Here is a 13354-nt window from a genome sequence, read left to right on the forward strand (position 1 = left end):
TGTGTGTGTGTGTGTGTGTGTAGACTGTGTACGTACATGCTTTTTTTTTTACTGTGCTATACATTTGTTAGATCAATTGAAAAAAGAAATGTGAAAAATGTGAAAGACATAAGAGAGAACTACAAGTAAGACGCCCTATTTTGCAGCTGCATACTACTGTATATGTGGTCTATGGCCTATATAGAACAAATGAAACAGCCTCATATTGGATCACATACACTACAGTTTATATTCTGATATTATATTCTGACGCCAAGGCCTCGCCAGCCTGAACCATAAGGTCTATCTATGGGCCAAGTCAGGCTGGGTAGTAAGCTATTTGGTATGATTATCAGAATCATGGTCTTTGTTTAACAACTCTGTTTGGATGACAAATATCTGAGGCTGGTTTTCAGTGTGTTGTAAAGCAACAGAACAATACTCATCCTGTAATTCTGAAAAGATGTGGGTTACAGCTGACTATGAGCGAGTCATTGACTGGGTTGTCAGACACAGCCAGGAGAAGCAGTGCTCCTCTCCAACAGTGCGCAGGCTAGTCAATCTGAGGTTTGACCCAAAAGAAATTGCAATAGTAATGGTTCAAGGTTTTTTATGATCCTTAGGGTCATCCAAATAACATGTTAAAAATCTTCCATTTAATTCTTAGTGGATCAAGGTGAATTCAGGGGGTTCAAATTTGGGTCCATTCACTTACTATACAGGAACAAAAGACCTCCAAAAAAATCTTCTTTAAGTAGCATGTGAGGGGTCTAACTAGGGGTTCTTCATGATCCTGAATCCATTGCAAGCATTTGTTTTGCACGAAAAACATTCCTCTGGCTAATAAGGGACACAACAAAACTGAGCTGACTACAGAAAAGTGATGACTCATTACTAAACCATAGTTTTGGGAGTCCGTTTCTAGCCTGAGGAATGTTTTTCATGCAAAACAAATGCTTGGAATGGATTCAGGATCATGAAAAAACCCTAGTTAGACCCCTCACATGCTACTTAAAGAAGATTTTTTTGGAGGTCTTTTCTTCCTGTATAGTAAGTGAAGGGACCCAAACTTGAACCCCCTGAATTCACCTTGATCCACTAAGAATTAAATGGAAGATTTTTAACATGTTTTTTGGATGACTCTAAGGATCATAAAAAACCTTGAACCATTACTATTGCAATTTCTTTTGGGTCAGGCCCTTTTTTTGCTTAGATTGACTGGCCTTATGTAGTAGCGGTTGTGCTCCCAAAGTCTGCATAATATGTTGTTTATACTACAACTAATACTAGTTGTATTTAATTAAGCAAAATACAAAATACAAAATAAACAATGCAATGGAAAATAACCAATCTGTGCTCAGCTGCTTGAATGCAGCAATGGAAGCGGACCCGTACCGGGCTTAGACAGAACATGCACTGGCTCAGGTAAGATGTTTAGTTTCCGGAAAATGTTCTATTATTTTTGGGACTTTGCACTCCACCACATCCTTTTCGTATCTGTCGTATCCTTCTTCTTACCCCTTGTTTCTTATGAATTTGTTTGTTCTGTCGTTGAAACTCTTTTCTGTCTTCACTATTCCTGCCATTTGAGCTACTCCTTCCTTTTTTCCCCCCCGTCCTGACTCCTGTGCAACCAAAGGTTTTGTTTTTTCTCAACTCCCTGTGTTCAAGCGTGGACACAGCCTGGGCTGTGGCTCAGAGCCAGGCCAGTGTGGGCCAGGGGGTGGTGGGTATTTACAGATGGAGAGGAGACATGGTACTGTATAAACACACTCTGTTTATACTCTGCTACTGGACACTAAGAGGATGGGAGGGCTCTTATCAAAAACACTTGACAGGAGGGAGGACAAAGGTACACACACACACACACACACGCACAGTCGCACACACACACACACGCACAGTCGCACGCACAGTCGCACGCGCACACACACACACACACACACACACACACACACACACACACACACACACACACACACACACACACACACACACACACACACACACACACACACACACACACACACACACACACACACACACACACACACACACACACACACATTCCCACACGCACATTCGCACAACCTCAGGCACCATTTCTCAGAGCTTGTTTTATATAAATATTCCATTCCTCCAGCATTTTGGTGGAGGCCGTTATCGTTACAAAGCTCAACGTCTGCCGAACGAGCGCTGCCTGAAGGATGTGTTTTCCGTGCCTGAGGCATAGGGCAGAAAGCAGCGCACCTGAGACGAGTATTGTGTCCTTAGGAGATGCTTTGTTGGCTGCGGCTTGTGATTGGCTGAACCGGAGGTAGGGAGCTCGGACGGCGCTGAGTCGGCTCAAGCGGACTTCGCAACACTCAACCCGGCGACTTGCTCGCTTTAGCTCGCTCTGCGGTGTCTCACGTGGCTCTCAAGTCAGCTTGAGACGGCGTATCTCTGTCGTCTCCACTGAAAACAAGCACTCCTTTACAAGGTATCTCCTACGGATACAATAATAGCGTACCTGAGGCATAGGGCAGGAAGCAGCTGGGGTTGAACTCCAGCTTCTTCATGAAGCGTATCTGCCCGTTGTCACGGAGACAGTAGAGGTTGCGTTCGCCGAGCACAAAGATGGAGGCGGTGGAGTGAGAGAAGCTGGGAACGGAGAGGTCCAACGCCTGCTCTCCGAGGACCAGCGTCCAGTCCGCCTGGGACACACACACCCCCACACACACACACACACACACACACACACACACACACACACACACACACACACACACACACACACACACACACACACACACACACACACACACACACACACACACACACACACACACACACACACACACACACACACACACACACACGTTGGTATTAATGTACTTACAGCGACATAGACATTTTTGTTTTTATGAATGAAATTATTTTTTACATTTGCATTTTTAACCCTCACCACCAAACAAAATATAGATGATCGTTTGAATCAGGTATAACTCCAACCCCAACCCCAAAACCTAACCACTCAATGCCTAATTCTAAACGTAACCCCAACCTGAATCTTTTTCTAATGATAAGCCAAACTCTCAAACTCTTTTGAAATCATAAAACAACCATTTCTGAGGAATAGGAGTGGTCTTCACAATGTCCATTTCTCAACGTGTATACTTCTGGGGAGATTTGGCCCTCACAAGTATAGTACAAACACACACACGCACACGCACGCACACGCACACGCACACGCACACACACACACACACACACGCTCTCTCTCTGAAATACTATCATCCGATACAGACAAGAAGTCTCCAACAGATCTCTAAAACTCATGGGACACAAACAGGCCGTGGGAACCATGCTGAACACCTACCGTCAGCCTCTTGCCTCCTGTCTTGACTGGCACGTCAGGGTCCTGTCTGCTCTCTGCCTCTGTGGCCACCGCCAGCGTCTCATATCTGAAAGACAAAGTGTGTGTGTTGTTCCGGAGTCAGGAGCCAAGATCCTGCCAATTCTTCATACTGCATAATTCTAGAGCAGTTCTCAACCTGTGGGCCGCGAGGGTATTGCACGTGGGCAAAGTTATACTGCCCTACGAAGTGCAGGAATTACGTTTTTGGACACACCGACTTAATTGTGTATCCCAAAGGTCAGATTAGCCTTCATGATATTGGGGGATGAACAATTACTTTGCACAACGTTACGCTGTTATCTGCTCAAAAAGTAGCGCATCTTGTTTTGACCCGGAAACAGTTCAAACCGGATATGAAAAAAGAAAAAACGGATCTGCATTGCCTTCCATGTTCAATTTTGCAGGAAAACTGTTTCCTGGTCCTGCCTAGCGACCGCAGTGTAAACAATGCTAAATAGTTAGCTTGTATTTCTGGAACTTTTGTCATTGGTGCCATGGCGCGGCGTGCTTGTGGACCGTGCACAATCTACTGGATCTTACTTGAGATGGATATGCGGTAAAAATCACACCCGTGTGAACCGAGCGGTGGTCGTGGAGGCTGTGCAACAGCACTACTGGGTGGGTGCAGCGGGGTTAGTGTGCTTTACAATGCTGTAGTTTCTTCACACACTCTAATTTATTTGACCCTAAAACATTCAGTTTGTTAATAATAATAATACAATACTTGACCACACATGCTGACCCACCCTTCCCCCGTGTGTGTGTGTGTGTGTGTGTGTGTGTGTGTGTGTGTGTGTGTGTGTGTGTGTGTGTGTGTGAGAACAACAGCGCCCCTCCCTTAACATGTGTGGTCAGAAAAGGTACTGCAGGCTTGAGGCTACATACACGGACGGCCGGACGGACGGCCAGACGGCCGGACGGCCGGACGGATACCCACACACACGGCCACGTATAGGAGACGGTGTGACCACCGCTCAAAAAGGTAAGAAAAGCGAAAAGGCGTGGTAGGGAACGACCAAAGTCGAAAAACAATCTTGGTAGTAAATGAGTTAACTCATTGACTGCCAAGGCCCGAGTTTCCCGAGTTATTACAGTAGTCCCAGGCTGCCACAGCCCGAGTTTCCCGAGTTGGAAGCCATTTTGAAAAAAAAAAAAAAAACTTTTTTTTTTTTTTCAAATTTTTTTTTTATAAAAAAAATTCTAAAAATGCCTCAAATGTATTAGGCATGATCGCAATTGCGAAATTGCATGTTTAGCCCCATAACAAACTCATCTTTCAAAATGTCAAAAATGGCTGTTTTGTCTGACTTTGAAGGCTTGTATCTCATGAATCTGATTAGATGGATTTCCAAGCAGATTTTTTTGTTTGAAAGCTGTTAAAAAGTACTACACATATGGTGCATGATCTAGGCATGGGCGTGCACGGTCCGTGCACTAAAAATTGATCCGTGCACTAGAAATTTAGGAAGGTGGCAGTGTTTGTTTTGTCTGACTTTGAAGGATTCTATCTCATGAATGCCTGAACGGATTTCCAAGCGTATTTTTTTGTTTGAAAGCTGTTAAGAAGTACTACACATATGGTGCATATATGGTGCATGGGCGTGCACGATCCGTGCACTAAAAATTGATCCGTGCACTAGAAATTTAGGAACGTGGCATCCTGGTACTTGGCGGCCATCTTGAAAAGGGCATTCAATGAGTTAACACGGCAGCCAAAAGGCATGAGAATAGTTTCGAAGGATTTCAAGTTGGCCCTGGTCCTTGATCCAGAAAAAAGGTTGAGAACAAGCGGGCATTTGCCCAGTGGATCAGCAGTCTGATTAGATTGATAAACACATGGGCGCTGGTCGTGACAGTTGTTTAAGCGATGCCAAAGCTCCGTCAGTGTGTGTTTACAGTTTAACCCATTTAGAACGGGTACACATTATTGTGTATCATTATTTTATGCTTTAACTATTGAAAAATAGCAGATATACAAGCTCATATCGCGGCACCGAGTGCCGCGCTGCGAGCTTGTAGATCTGCTATTTTTGAAAAATCGTGAAAATTTTAATTTTGATCCGATTTAACTGGAGCTCAGTTAGTCTGTTCTTGAGAGACTACTATGTCAGTGGTTCTCAAACCTTTTCATGTGAAGGACCCCCAAAATGAAATGTATTTGGCCACGGACCCTCATCTCAAAATATTTAGTTCCAGGGACCCCCCAGAAGCAAAATTTGAGTTACAAACGTTCGCTTTGAAAATACATATATTCAACGATTTGCACACGTTCACAACTTTTTCAAAAACAGCAGATCTACAAGCTCACAGCGCGGCACTCGGTGCCGCGCCGTGAGCTTGTATATATCTGCTATTTTTCACTGGTTAAAGCATTCAATAATTCTAGGCCTAAATATTAAGCGATGCCAAAGCTCCGTCAGTGTGTGTTTACAGTTTAAAGTCTTCACCAGTGGTCAGGGTCGGGTCGGGTCGGCGGGGGGGAGGCTCATCTCACTGTGTCACCATTATCAGAAACCTCACTGTCATCAGGCAAAACAAGGTGATTGTCCTTCTCATCTGTGTGCCGTTGACAGCTCACAGAGGTTAAAGTGGTCACACTGATCCGTGGTCAGTTGATTTTGGCCTCCGTCTACATGAGGGGTTTTCCAGTAAGAGACTGGCAGTTGCAGAAGGCTAGCGGGAATCTATGTCTGTCTCTCTCTCTCTAACACGCACGCACATACGCACACGCACACACACACACGCACACACACACACACACACACACACACACACACACAAACACACACACACACACACACACAGGTGGACAGCTATATTCAGAAAATAGCCCAACCCAGAAAAGAATCTCAGTCCAAGGATAGAATAATTGGTGATTTATCCAGGCAACGTTCCCTTGTTGGATTTTATTTTATTTTATTTTATATTTCTTTCTACGTTTGGACCACACTCCGGCAATTAGGCAAGGTCGGTTGCACTGGAATCTGTTGTAAATCCAATAAGGTGGCAGTTGTAATCCAAAATGGCTGCCAAAATAATGGCCAAGAGGAGGTTTAATCACCTGTACATGGAAAATTGTCGGTTGTCAGCACATGAACGTGTCATAGGGCAATCAAACGTGTTTCTGCCACCTCCAAGGCATACGCCATCTTCAGAGTACATTAGTGTTATTGTCCTCCATGTCAAGTGTACTTTTCAGCAGTAATGATAGCTGGATTCCGCATTGTGAATGTTCAGCATCATTTGGTTTAGGTGAGTATACATTACAATATACCTTAAAGCTATACTGTGTAAGTTGCTCAACTAGTGGTCAGTAGCGGTAGAGCAAACCGCGGTCGCGTCTGCTTTTTTCTGCCATTTTTCGCCGCGGACCGGGCCTTCAGACCACCGCGTCCGCCTCGCCTCGCCGAGACGCATCCATCGAGGTCTTTCGTGTCCCTCTACGAGCAGCGGTTGGGGAGTTACATAGACTCCTAGACCAGTATAAACACTGCAGTGAACTTCCTGAAGAGCCCGGCAGTGTATGATCTGCGATGTGATTGGCCGGTAGTCTATCATGTGTGTATGATGCGCAATGTGATTGGCCAACGTATACACAACGTATACGGATGATGCAGATGACGTCATTTTGCCGGGAAATCCTGCCCCTGTCAAGGCTAAGTAGAAAACATATAAAGAAAAGGCTTTTGGGGCTGAAATTAACGGAGTGGGGGTATTAAAATTTTAGCAATTTAATAGTTAGGACAATTTTAAGATATGTTTTATAAAAAAGGTTACATAGTATACTGTAACTTTAACCAGCCACTGAAGAAGCTTTTTTAAAAAAAGGACTCAAAATGTTTGAATACATCCCTTAACAGTTTGGCTGCTCTTGGTAGCCAAACACGTTCACAGACGAGATAAGGTTTCCATGGTAACCCGCATCTCAGACGCTTGCTACGGGTGCTGGTGAAAGAAAAAACTGCATACGTCATGACGCAACGCAGCCAGAAGCAACCGAGAGCGGCCATTATCCATTGACTCCTATTCTTTTTTTTTTTTAAATTTTATCCCACGATTTTTGTAACCCATTTTTTCACCCGGTGCCAATTGCCTAAGCTGTGATCCTGGGCTCTACTCTCCCTCTGCCAACCTGGGGAGGGCCCCGAACTGAGCTCATGCTTCCTTCAATGCATGAGGAGTGAGCAGGCCGCTTCTTATCACCTGACAGGGGGAGCTTCCCCGGTTGGACGTAGCGCGTGGAAGGAACACGTTATTCCAACCAGTTCCATTCCCCTCCATCAGGCGCCCCGGCTGGCCAGGGGGAGGCTTTATAGAGACCAGGATTACTGCATGTTTTTGTGAGGGTATCTACCCTAGGAGACACGGGGAGAACATGCAAACTCCACACAGAAAGGCCCTTTTGCCAACCCCACCTAGGGTGTGGGCACTGATGACGCGGAGGAGGGAACACGCCCCCAGCACCCACAGTGTCCCCCGGCGGGAATCGAACCCAGGACCTTCTAGCTGTGAGGCGACAGCACTACTGACTGCGCCACCGTGCCCCCTCATTGACTCCTATTCTATACTGAAACATAAAAACGGCTTTATCTCGAAATAAGGTGCAAATAACGCCGAGGAGGCCGAGATCAGCTTGTCTTCACGGCGACACTATGCCGTGATGGTCGGCCCCGGTTAGGATTTTAGTTTTCGCGACCGTTTGTAAACAAACAGATCTCCTTCCTGGATCGTCAGTGCACACGCACGGAGCTTCCGGGGCTCTTCAAAATAAAGCGCAAGTGAATGGTGGCGTCCTGAGTGTTAAAGGAGTAGTTCACCCCCAAAAATACTTTTTTTCTATTGATTACTCATGCCATGGACACTTGAGTTCAATAATATTTGTAGTTTTTTGTCGCATTCCTAAGACAATTTAATTACAATAAATGTACCCCCATTGATTCCGGATGGGGACCCAAATGCATTTGGGTCCCCATCCGGAATCAATGGGGGTAAATTTACCATTTGCAATTTTTTGTCTTAGGAATGCGACAAATACAAAAGCATATATTGAACTCAAGTCTCCATGGCGTGAGTAATCAATAGAAAAAAAGTCATTTTGGGGGTGAACTACTCCTTTAGGAAACCTAGTCTGTAAGAGAGAGAGAATGTATGGACAGACAGACACTTGTATTAGTGAACCGATTCAATTCTGTTCAATTATGCTAAAATAACACTACAATAACTGTGTTCTTTCATTCACTTGTACATTTCAACTTCACCTTTCAGTTAGATATTTTACTAATGATGTATTTGAGGTGGTTTGAATGAATGAAGGCGGCACGCACACACGCACACGCACACACACACACATACACACACACACACACACACACACACACACACACACACACACACACACACACACACACACGTTTGCGTGTGCGTGTGCGTGTGCGTCACACACACGTTTGCGTGTGCGTGTGTGTGTGTGTGGTCAATTCAATCCACGAGTGGCTGGTGGTTGGATAGTGAATGAATTAGTCTGAATGAGAGCAAACACACATAATCAGAGCTCTGTGTGTGTGTGGGAGAGAGAGAGAGAGAAAGAGGAAACCACAGAAAACTCATTATTCACCTGCATGCATAACATATGAGGATGAATGCACACACACACACACACACACACACACACACACACACACACACACACACAAACACACACACGCATAAGAGATGGGCAGTCAGGTGTGAATATTATGTGCCTGCATACGCAGCAAAATCCTCACTGTTAATTGCGACCGAAGGTCGCAGTTTACCATGAGAAATGTCACAGCTTGTCCGTGTCCATGCTATGTAGACGTGTGTGTACACATTTTTACATTCTATGGATTGGTTCCCTTGACACATCACTGTGACATATATATGACAGGTGACATCACCTATGTAAAAGTCCATATATGGGTTTTCCCCAGAATCCCTTTTATGCCCATATGAAGATCCGTGATGTCATCGATATACATCACTGGCCAGATGGCCAAGACATGGCCCATATATGTGTGGCTGGTTCAGATAGGGATCTCCATGTATGGGCATAAAATATATTGTATGTTGTGAACTTTGATGTCATGGGAACCACTCTAATAGAATCCCTTTTTATGCCCATATATGGAGATCCCTGATGTCAGCAATATTAAGCCAATATCTAACAGGATTTCATATGGGAATGCCCATAGATGGAGGAAGACAGCCCATATCTGTGCGGCTGGTTCAGACAGGGATCTCCATGTATGGGCAAAAAAGGATGTACTATATACAGTACATGGATCTCCATATATGGGTAACTGGTCCGATATACATCACTGGCCAGATGGCTGAGGTTGCATGTCACCCTGAGGCGTCTTACTAGTTTAAATCGTCTTTAAAAAAGGCGTCTTACTAGAGTGTACAAATTGAACGAGATTGAACCATAAGGGTTCATGCTGTGTGTGTGTGTGTGTGTGTGTGTGTGTGTGTGTGTGTGTGTATGTGTGTGTGTGTGTGTGTGTGTGTGTGTGTGTGTGTGTGTGTGTGTGTGTGTGTGTGTGTGTGTGTGTGTGTGTAGGTGTGTGTGTGTGTAGGTGAGGGGACATGAGTTCACCCACATAGACAGTAGACACACACACCTTCGCCACAAACACTTCTAACCGGCCAACCACACAAACCCATTTTATGTACCTACTGTAGGTCTATCATACTGCCCGTGTGTGTGTGTGTGTGTGTGTGTGTGTGTGTGTGTGTGTGTGTGTGTGTGTGTAGAGAAGGTATCAGTCATCAGGCAGAGCGTGGGACATTGAGCCAGAGGAAACAGCCTGCTCATTTATATGAAAGAGGATCTCTCTGAAAACCTGGCCTCATACACACACATTAAACAAACATACTCACACACAAACACGCGCGCGCGCACACACACACACACACACACACACACACACACACACACACACACACACACACACACACACACACACACACACACACACACACACACACACACACACACACACACACACACACACACACACACACACACACACACACACACACACACACACACACGCGCAGTCGCACACACATACACTATAGTACATAAATATACCACACACACAAAAGTTCTGGTCACATTCTCCAAACTTCCATTTGAGAAAGGTGCAACTCCCTTGCATTCTAGACAGATGAACAGACATGAGTGCATGTAGTGTTTACATGTAGTATCCTTTGCATAACTTCAGCAGAACTCCACACAACAAATCGTTATGCATGTGCACAGACATCAGAAAGGTCCCTGAATGTATAGCTACACACGTGCACGCATGCACACAGCCACACGCTCATTCATCCAGTATCCCATTTCACCAGTCAGCTCATAGAAAATAACAGATCTAAAGCTCTCATGTTGTATGTCGCCTATTTCTTTTTTTTTTGCAAGGATGCCACAGATATTTTCATGCAATCCTTATATAATGCAACTTGGTGTGTTTGTCCAATGTTTCAGTGATGTTGTACTTATGGGGTCCGTGTCAATATGCCGACGGGGCGGTATGCAGACAAACTAAACCTAACCTTAACCCTAACCCTAACTTCAGTAACCGTGACACGGGTGATTAGCTAACCTGCCGACGCTTGTGAGTAGCTAACCAGCCGAAGGGGGTGAGTAACTAACCTGCCGACGCTGGTGAGTTCCTACTCGGAACAACGGACCGGCGGAACAGTAGGCATGGTACAGTATCCTAGTAGTATTGTGCTGTAACCATACTGGGGTTCAAATTGTTGGCATTTATGGCATACGTTGTTGTCAGGTGGAAACCTTGTATGTCCAAAACCGTCCGTTTTGTATTTATCATTCTAAAATCGCTTGTTTGCTTGTAGATCTGCTATTTTCACTAGTTTTGTGTATGATGAAGCAGGATTTACTTTACAAAAAAAGATACAAGGTTTCTGCCCGACAGTGGGCCAGCGGTGTGTGTGTGTGTGTGTGTGTGTGTGTGTGTGTGTGTGTGTGTGTGTGGCAGTTGTAGTAGGCTAGTGGAAATCTCTCTCACACACACACAATATGGACACAGGTGGAAAGCTATATTCAGAAATGTTCTGTGGTCTCCACAAAAACAGTATGGGTGTATCCTAACCAGAAGCCATGGATTAACAGTTCTGTTCTTACTGCAAGAGACATGGCCTTCGTTCTGGAAAGCCGCACATGCACGCACGCACACGCGCACACACACACACACACACACACACACACACACACACACACACACACACACACACACACACACACACACACACACACACACACACACACACCCACACCCACACACACACACACACACACACACACACACACACACACACACACACACACACACACACACACACACGCACACACATGCATTCCGATTATCTTCGATTGGCTTCCAAAGTTTGCAGGAGGGGCCCCATTAGCAAAAAATGCCACAAATCATGAACGTCCGATCTGCTCCAAATCTGAATGACACTTTTGAAGGGCCTCTAAGCGATGATTTCACTTCCACTCATTGGGCACCCCGCCCAAATGCTACAATTGTCAGTGTTTGCAGAAATGTGCCCCCTGTATTTCCCCCAGCGAATTAGGCACAAATGTAGCTACAGTACTAACAACAAAACTATGGGTGAGTCTCACGTCCTTGAATGTAATCCTCATTCCCTACGCTTCTGTCCTTTCCTTGCATGTTAGTCCCTCCCACTAAGGAATAGGGATGGGACGATACGCGATATTATCGTTTATCGTGATAAAAAACACTCACGATAATAGTATTGTGGAGATTTAATTTATCGTGATATTGTCCTCCATCATGTACTGGGATCAATTCACCTTTTATTTGCCGAGATGCATATCCGGTATCACTTAAACCCTCTATAATTGGTAAAAGGTACATATAATATATGTACGTGTACTTTTTTTCACTCTATCAGATGTCTTTGCCAAAAAATAGGCGATCTACAAGCTCACAACGCGTCACAATTTTTTGGCAAATGTTACGCCTAATGGATTTTGATGATCGTGATAATATTGTGATAATATCGTGATAATATTGTGATAATATCGTGATAATATTGTGATAATATCGTAAATCACGATTTCTTTTGTCACAATAATCGTGATATGATATTTTCATATCGTCCCATCTCTACTGAGGAATCGTGTAGGAAACGAGAAGAGGAGAGAGACAAGGAGGGCAAAACAAAAAGGTCTGTTTAGAGAAATGGGACATAAATTCCTCTGAAGTGTCACGTCATGCTCCTTTTTTAGTTGAACTAATTAGCAAGTTGTTTATCCCCTAAAATCATGATGGCTGATTTGACCCTTGACCCAAAACTAGCGTCACATTATTGTTGCAGTGTATATTCTGTTATTTCTATTAAAATAAATTATAATAATCTAGCAAGTTAACTCTGGCAGAGAGGGTGGGACTTAGCGTCCGTTTGCATTTTTGCAGCAGCAGCCCAACACCAAATTGTCGAGCGATACAAATAAGTGATTAAAGGGCCACTTCACCTCTGGTACAACCAGATCTTATTTATTTAAATTACTTTAAATGTAAAATCCCACCATGAAAAAAAGAAAAATAATAATAAGATTAACGTAATAAAACGGCTAGTGCGGAATTCTTCTTTGATGTTATTGTGACTGCCAGGTCGCAGTTACTCTCAAAACCTCCACCGGCTGTCAGTCAGTCTGTCAGTCACGTCACATCACGTCACACTTTTCCCCTACTCATATCTCTGCCACCGTTGCCCCTATCCATGCCAAACTTTGCGCAGACACTCCTTGGCTGCCAAACCACAACCGCCACCCCTCATTTCTCACATGGCTCTCTTCTAGCGCCACCATGAGGCCGATTCTTGCTAAACACATTTTTGGACACTGCTCCTACAGATTTTGCCCTACAATCACGCAAAGGGGTACACAGTATGTCTAAA

The 13354-nt window shown here is 44.5% G+C and overlaps 1 protein-coding gene across 1 annotated transcript in view; it reads right to left on the reverse strand.

The window, feature by feature from the left end:
* Positions 1-13354, reverse strand: part of bbs9 (Bardet-Biedl syndrome 9) — a gene marked incomplete at both ends in the record, with an annotated part of 259704 nt that overhangs the window by 226382 nt on the left and 19968 nt on the right. Inside the window, 2 exons of the mRNA XM_080741973.1 lie at positions 2492-2675; positions 3341-3425. Coding sequence (XP_080598099.1) covers positions 2492-2675; positions 3341-3425 — 269 coding nt within the window. The remainder of the gene's footprint in view (positions 1-2491; positions 2676-3340; positions 3426-13354) is intronic.

The sequence above is a fragment of the Nannobrachium achirus genome (assembly GCF_963921795.1).
Source record: "Nannobrachium achirus genome assembly, chromosome: 2".
Lineage (NCBI taxonomy): Eukaryota > Metazoa > Chordata > Actinopteri > Myctophiformes > Myctophidae > Nannobrachium > Nannobrachium achirus.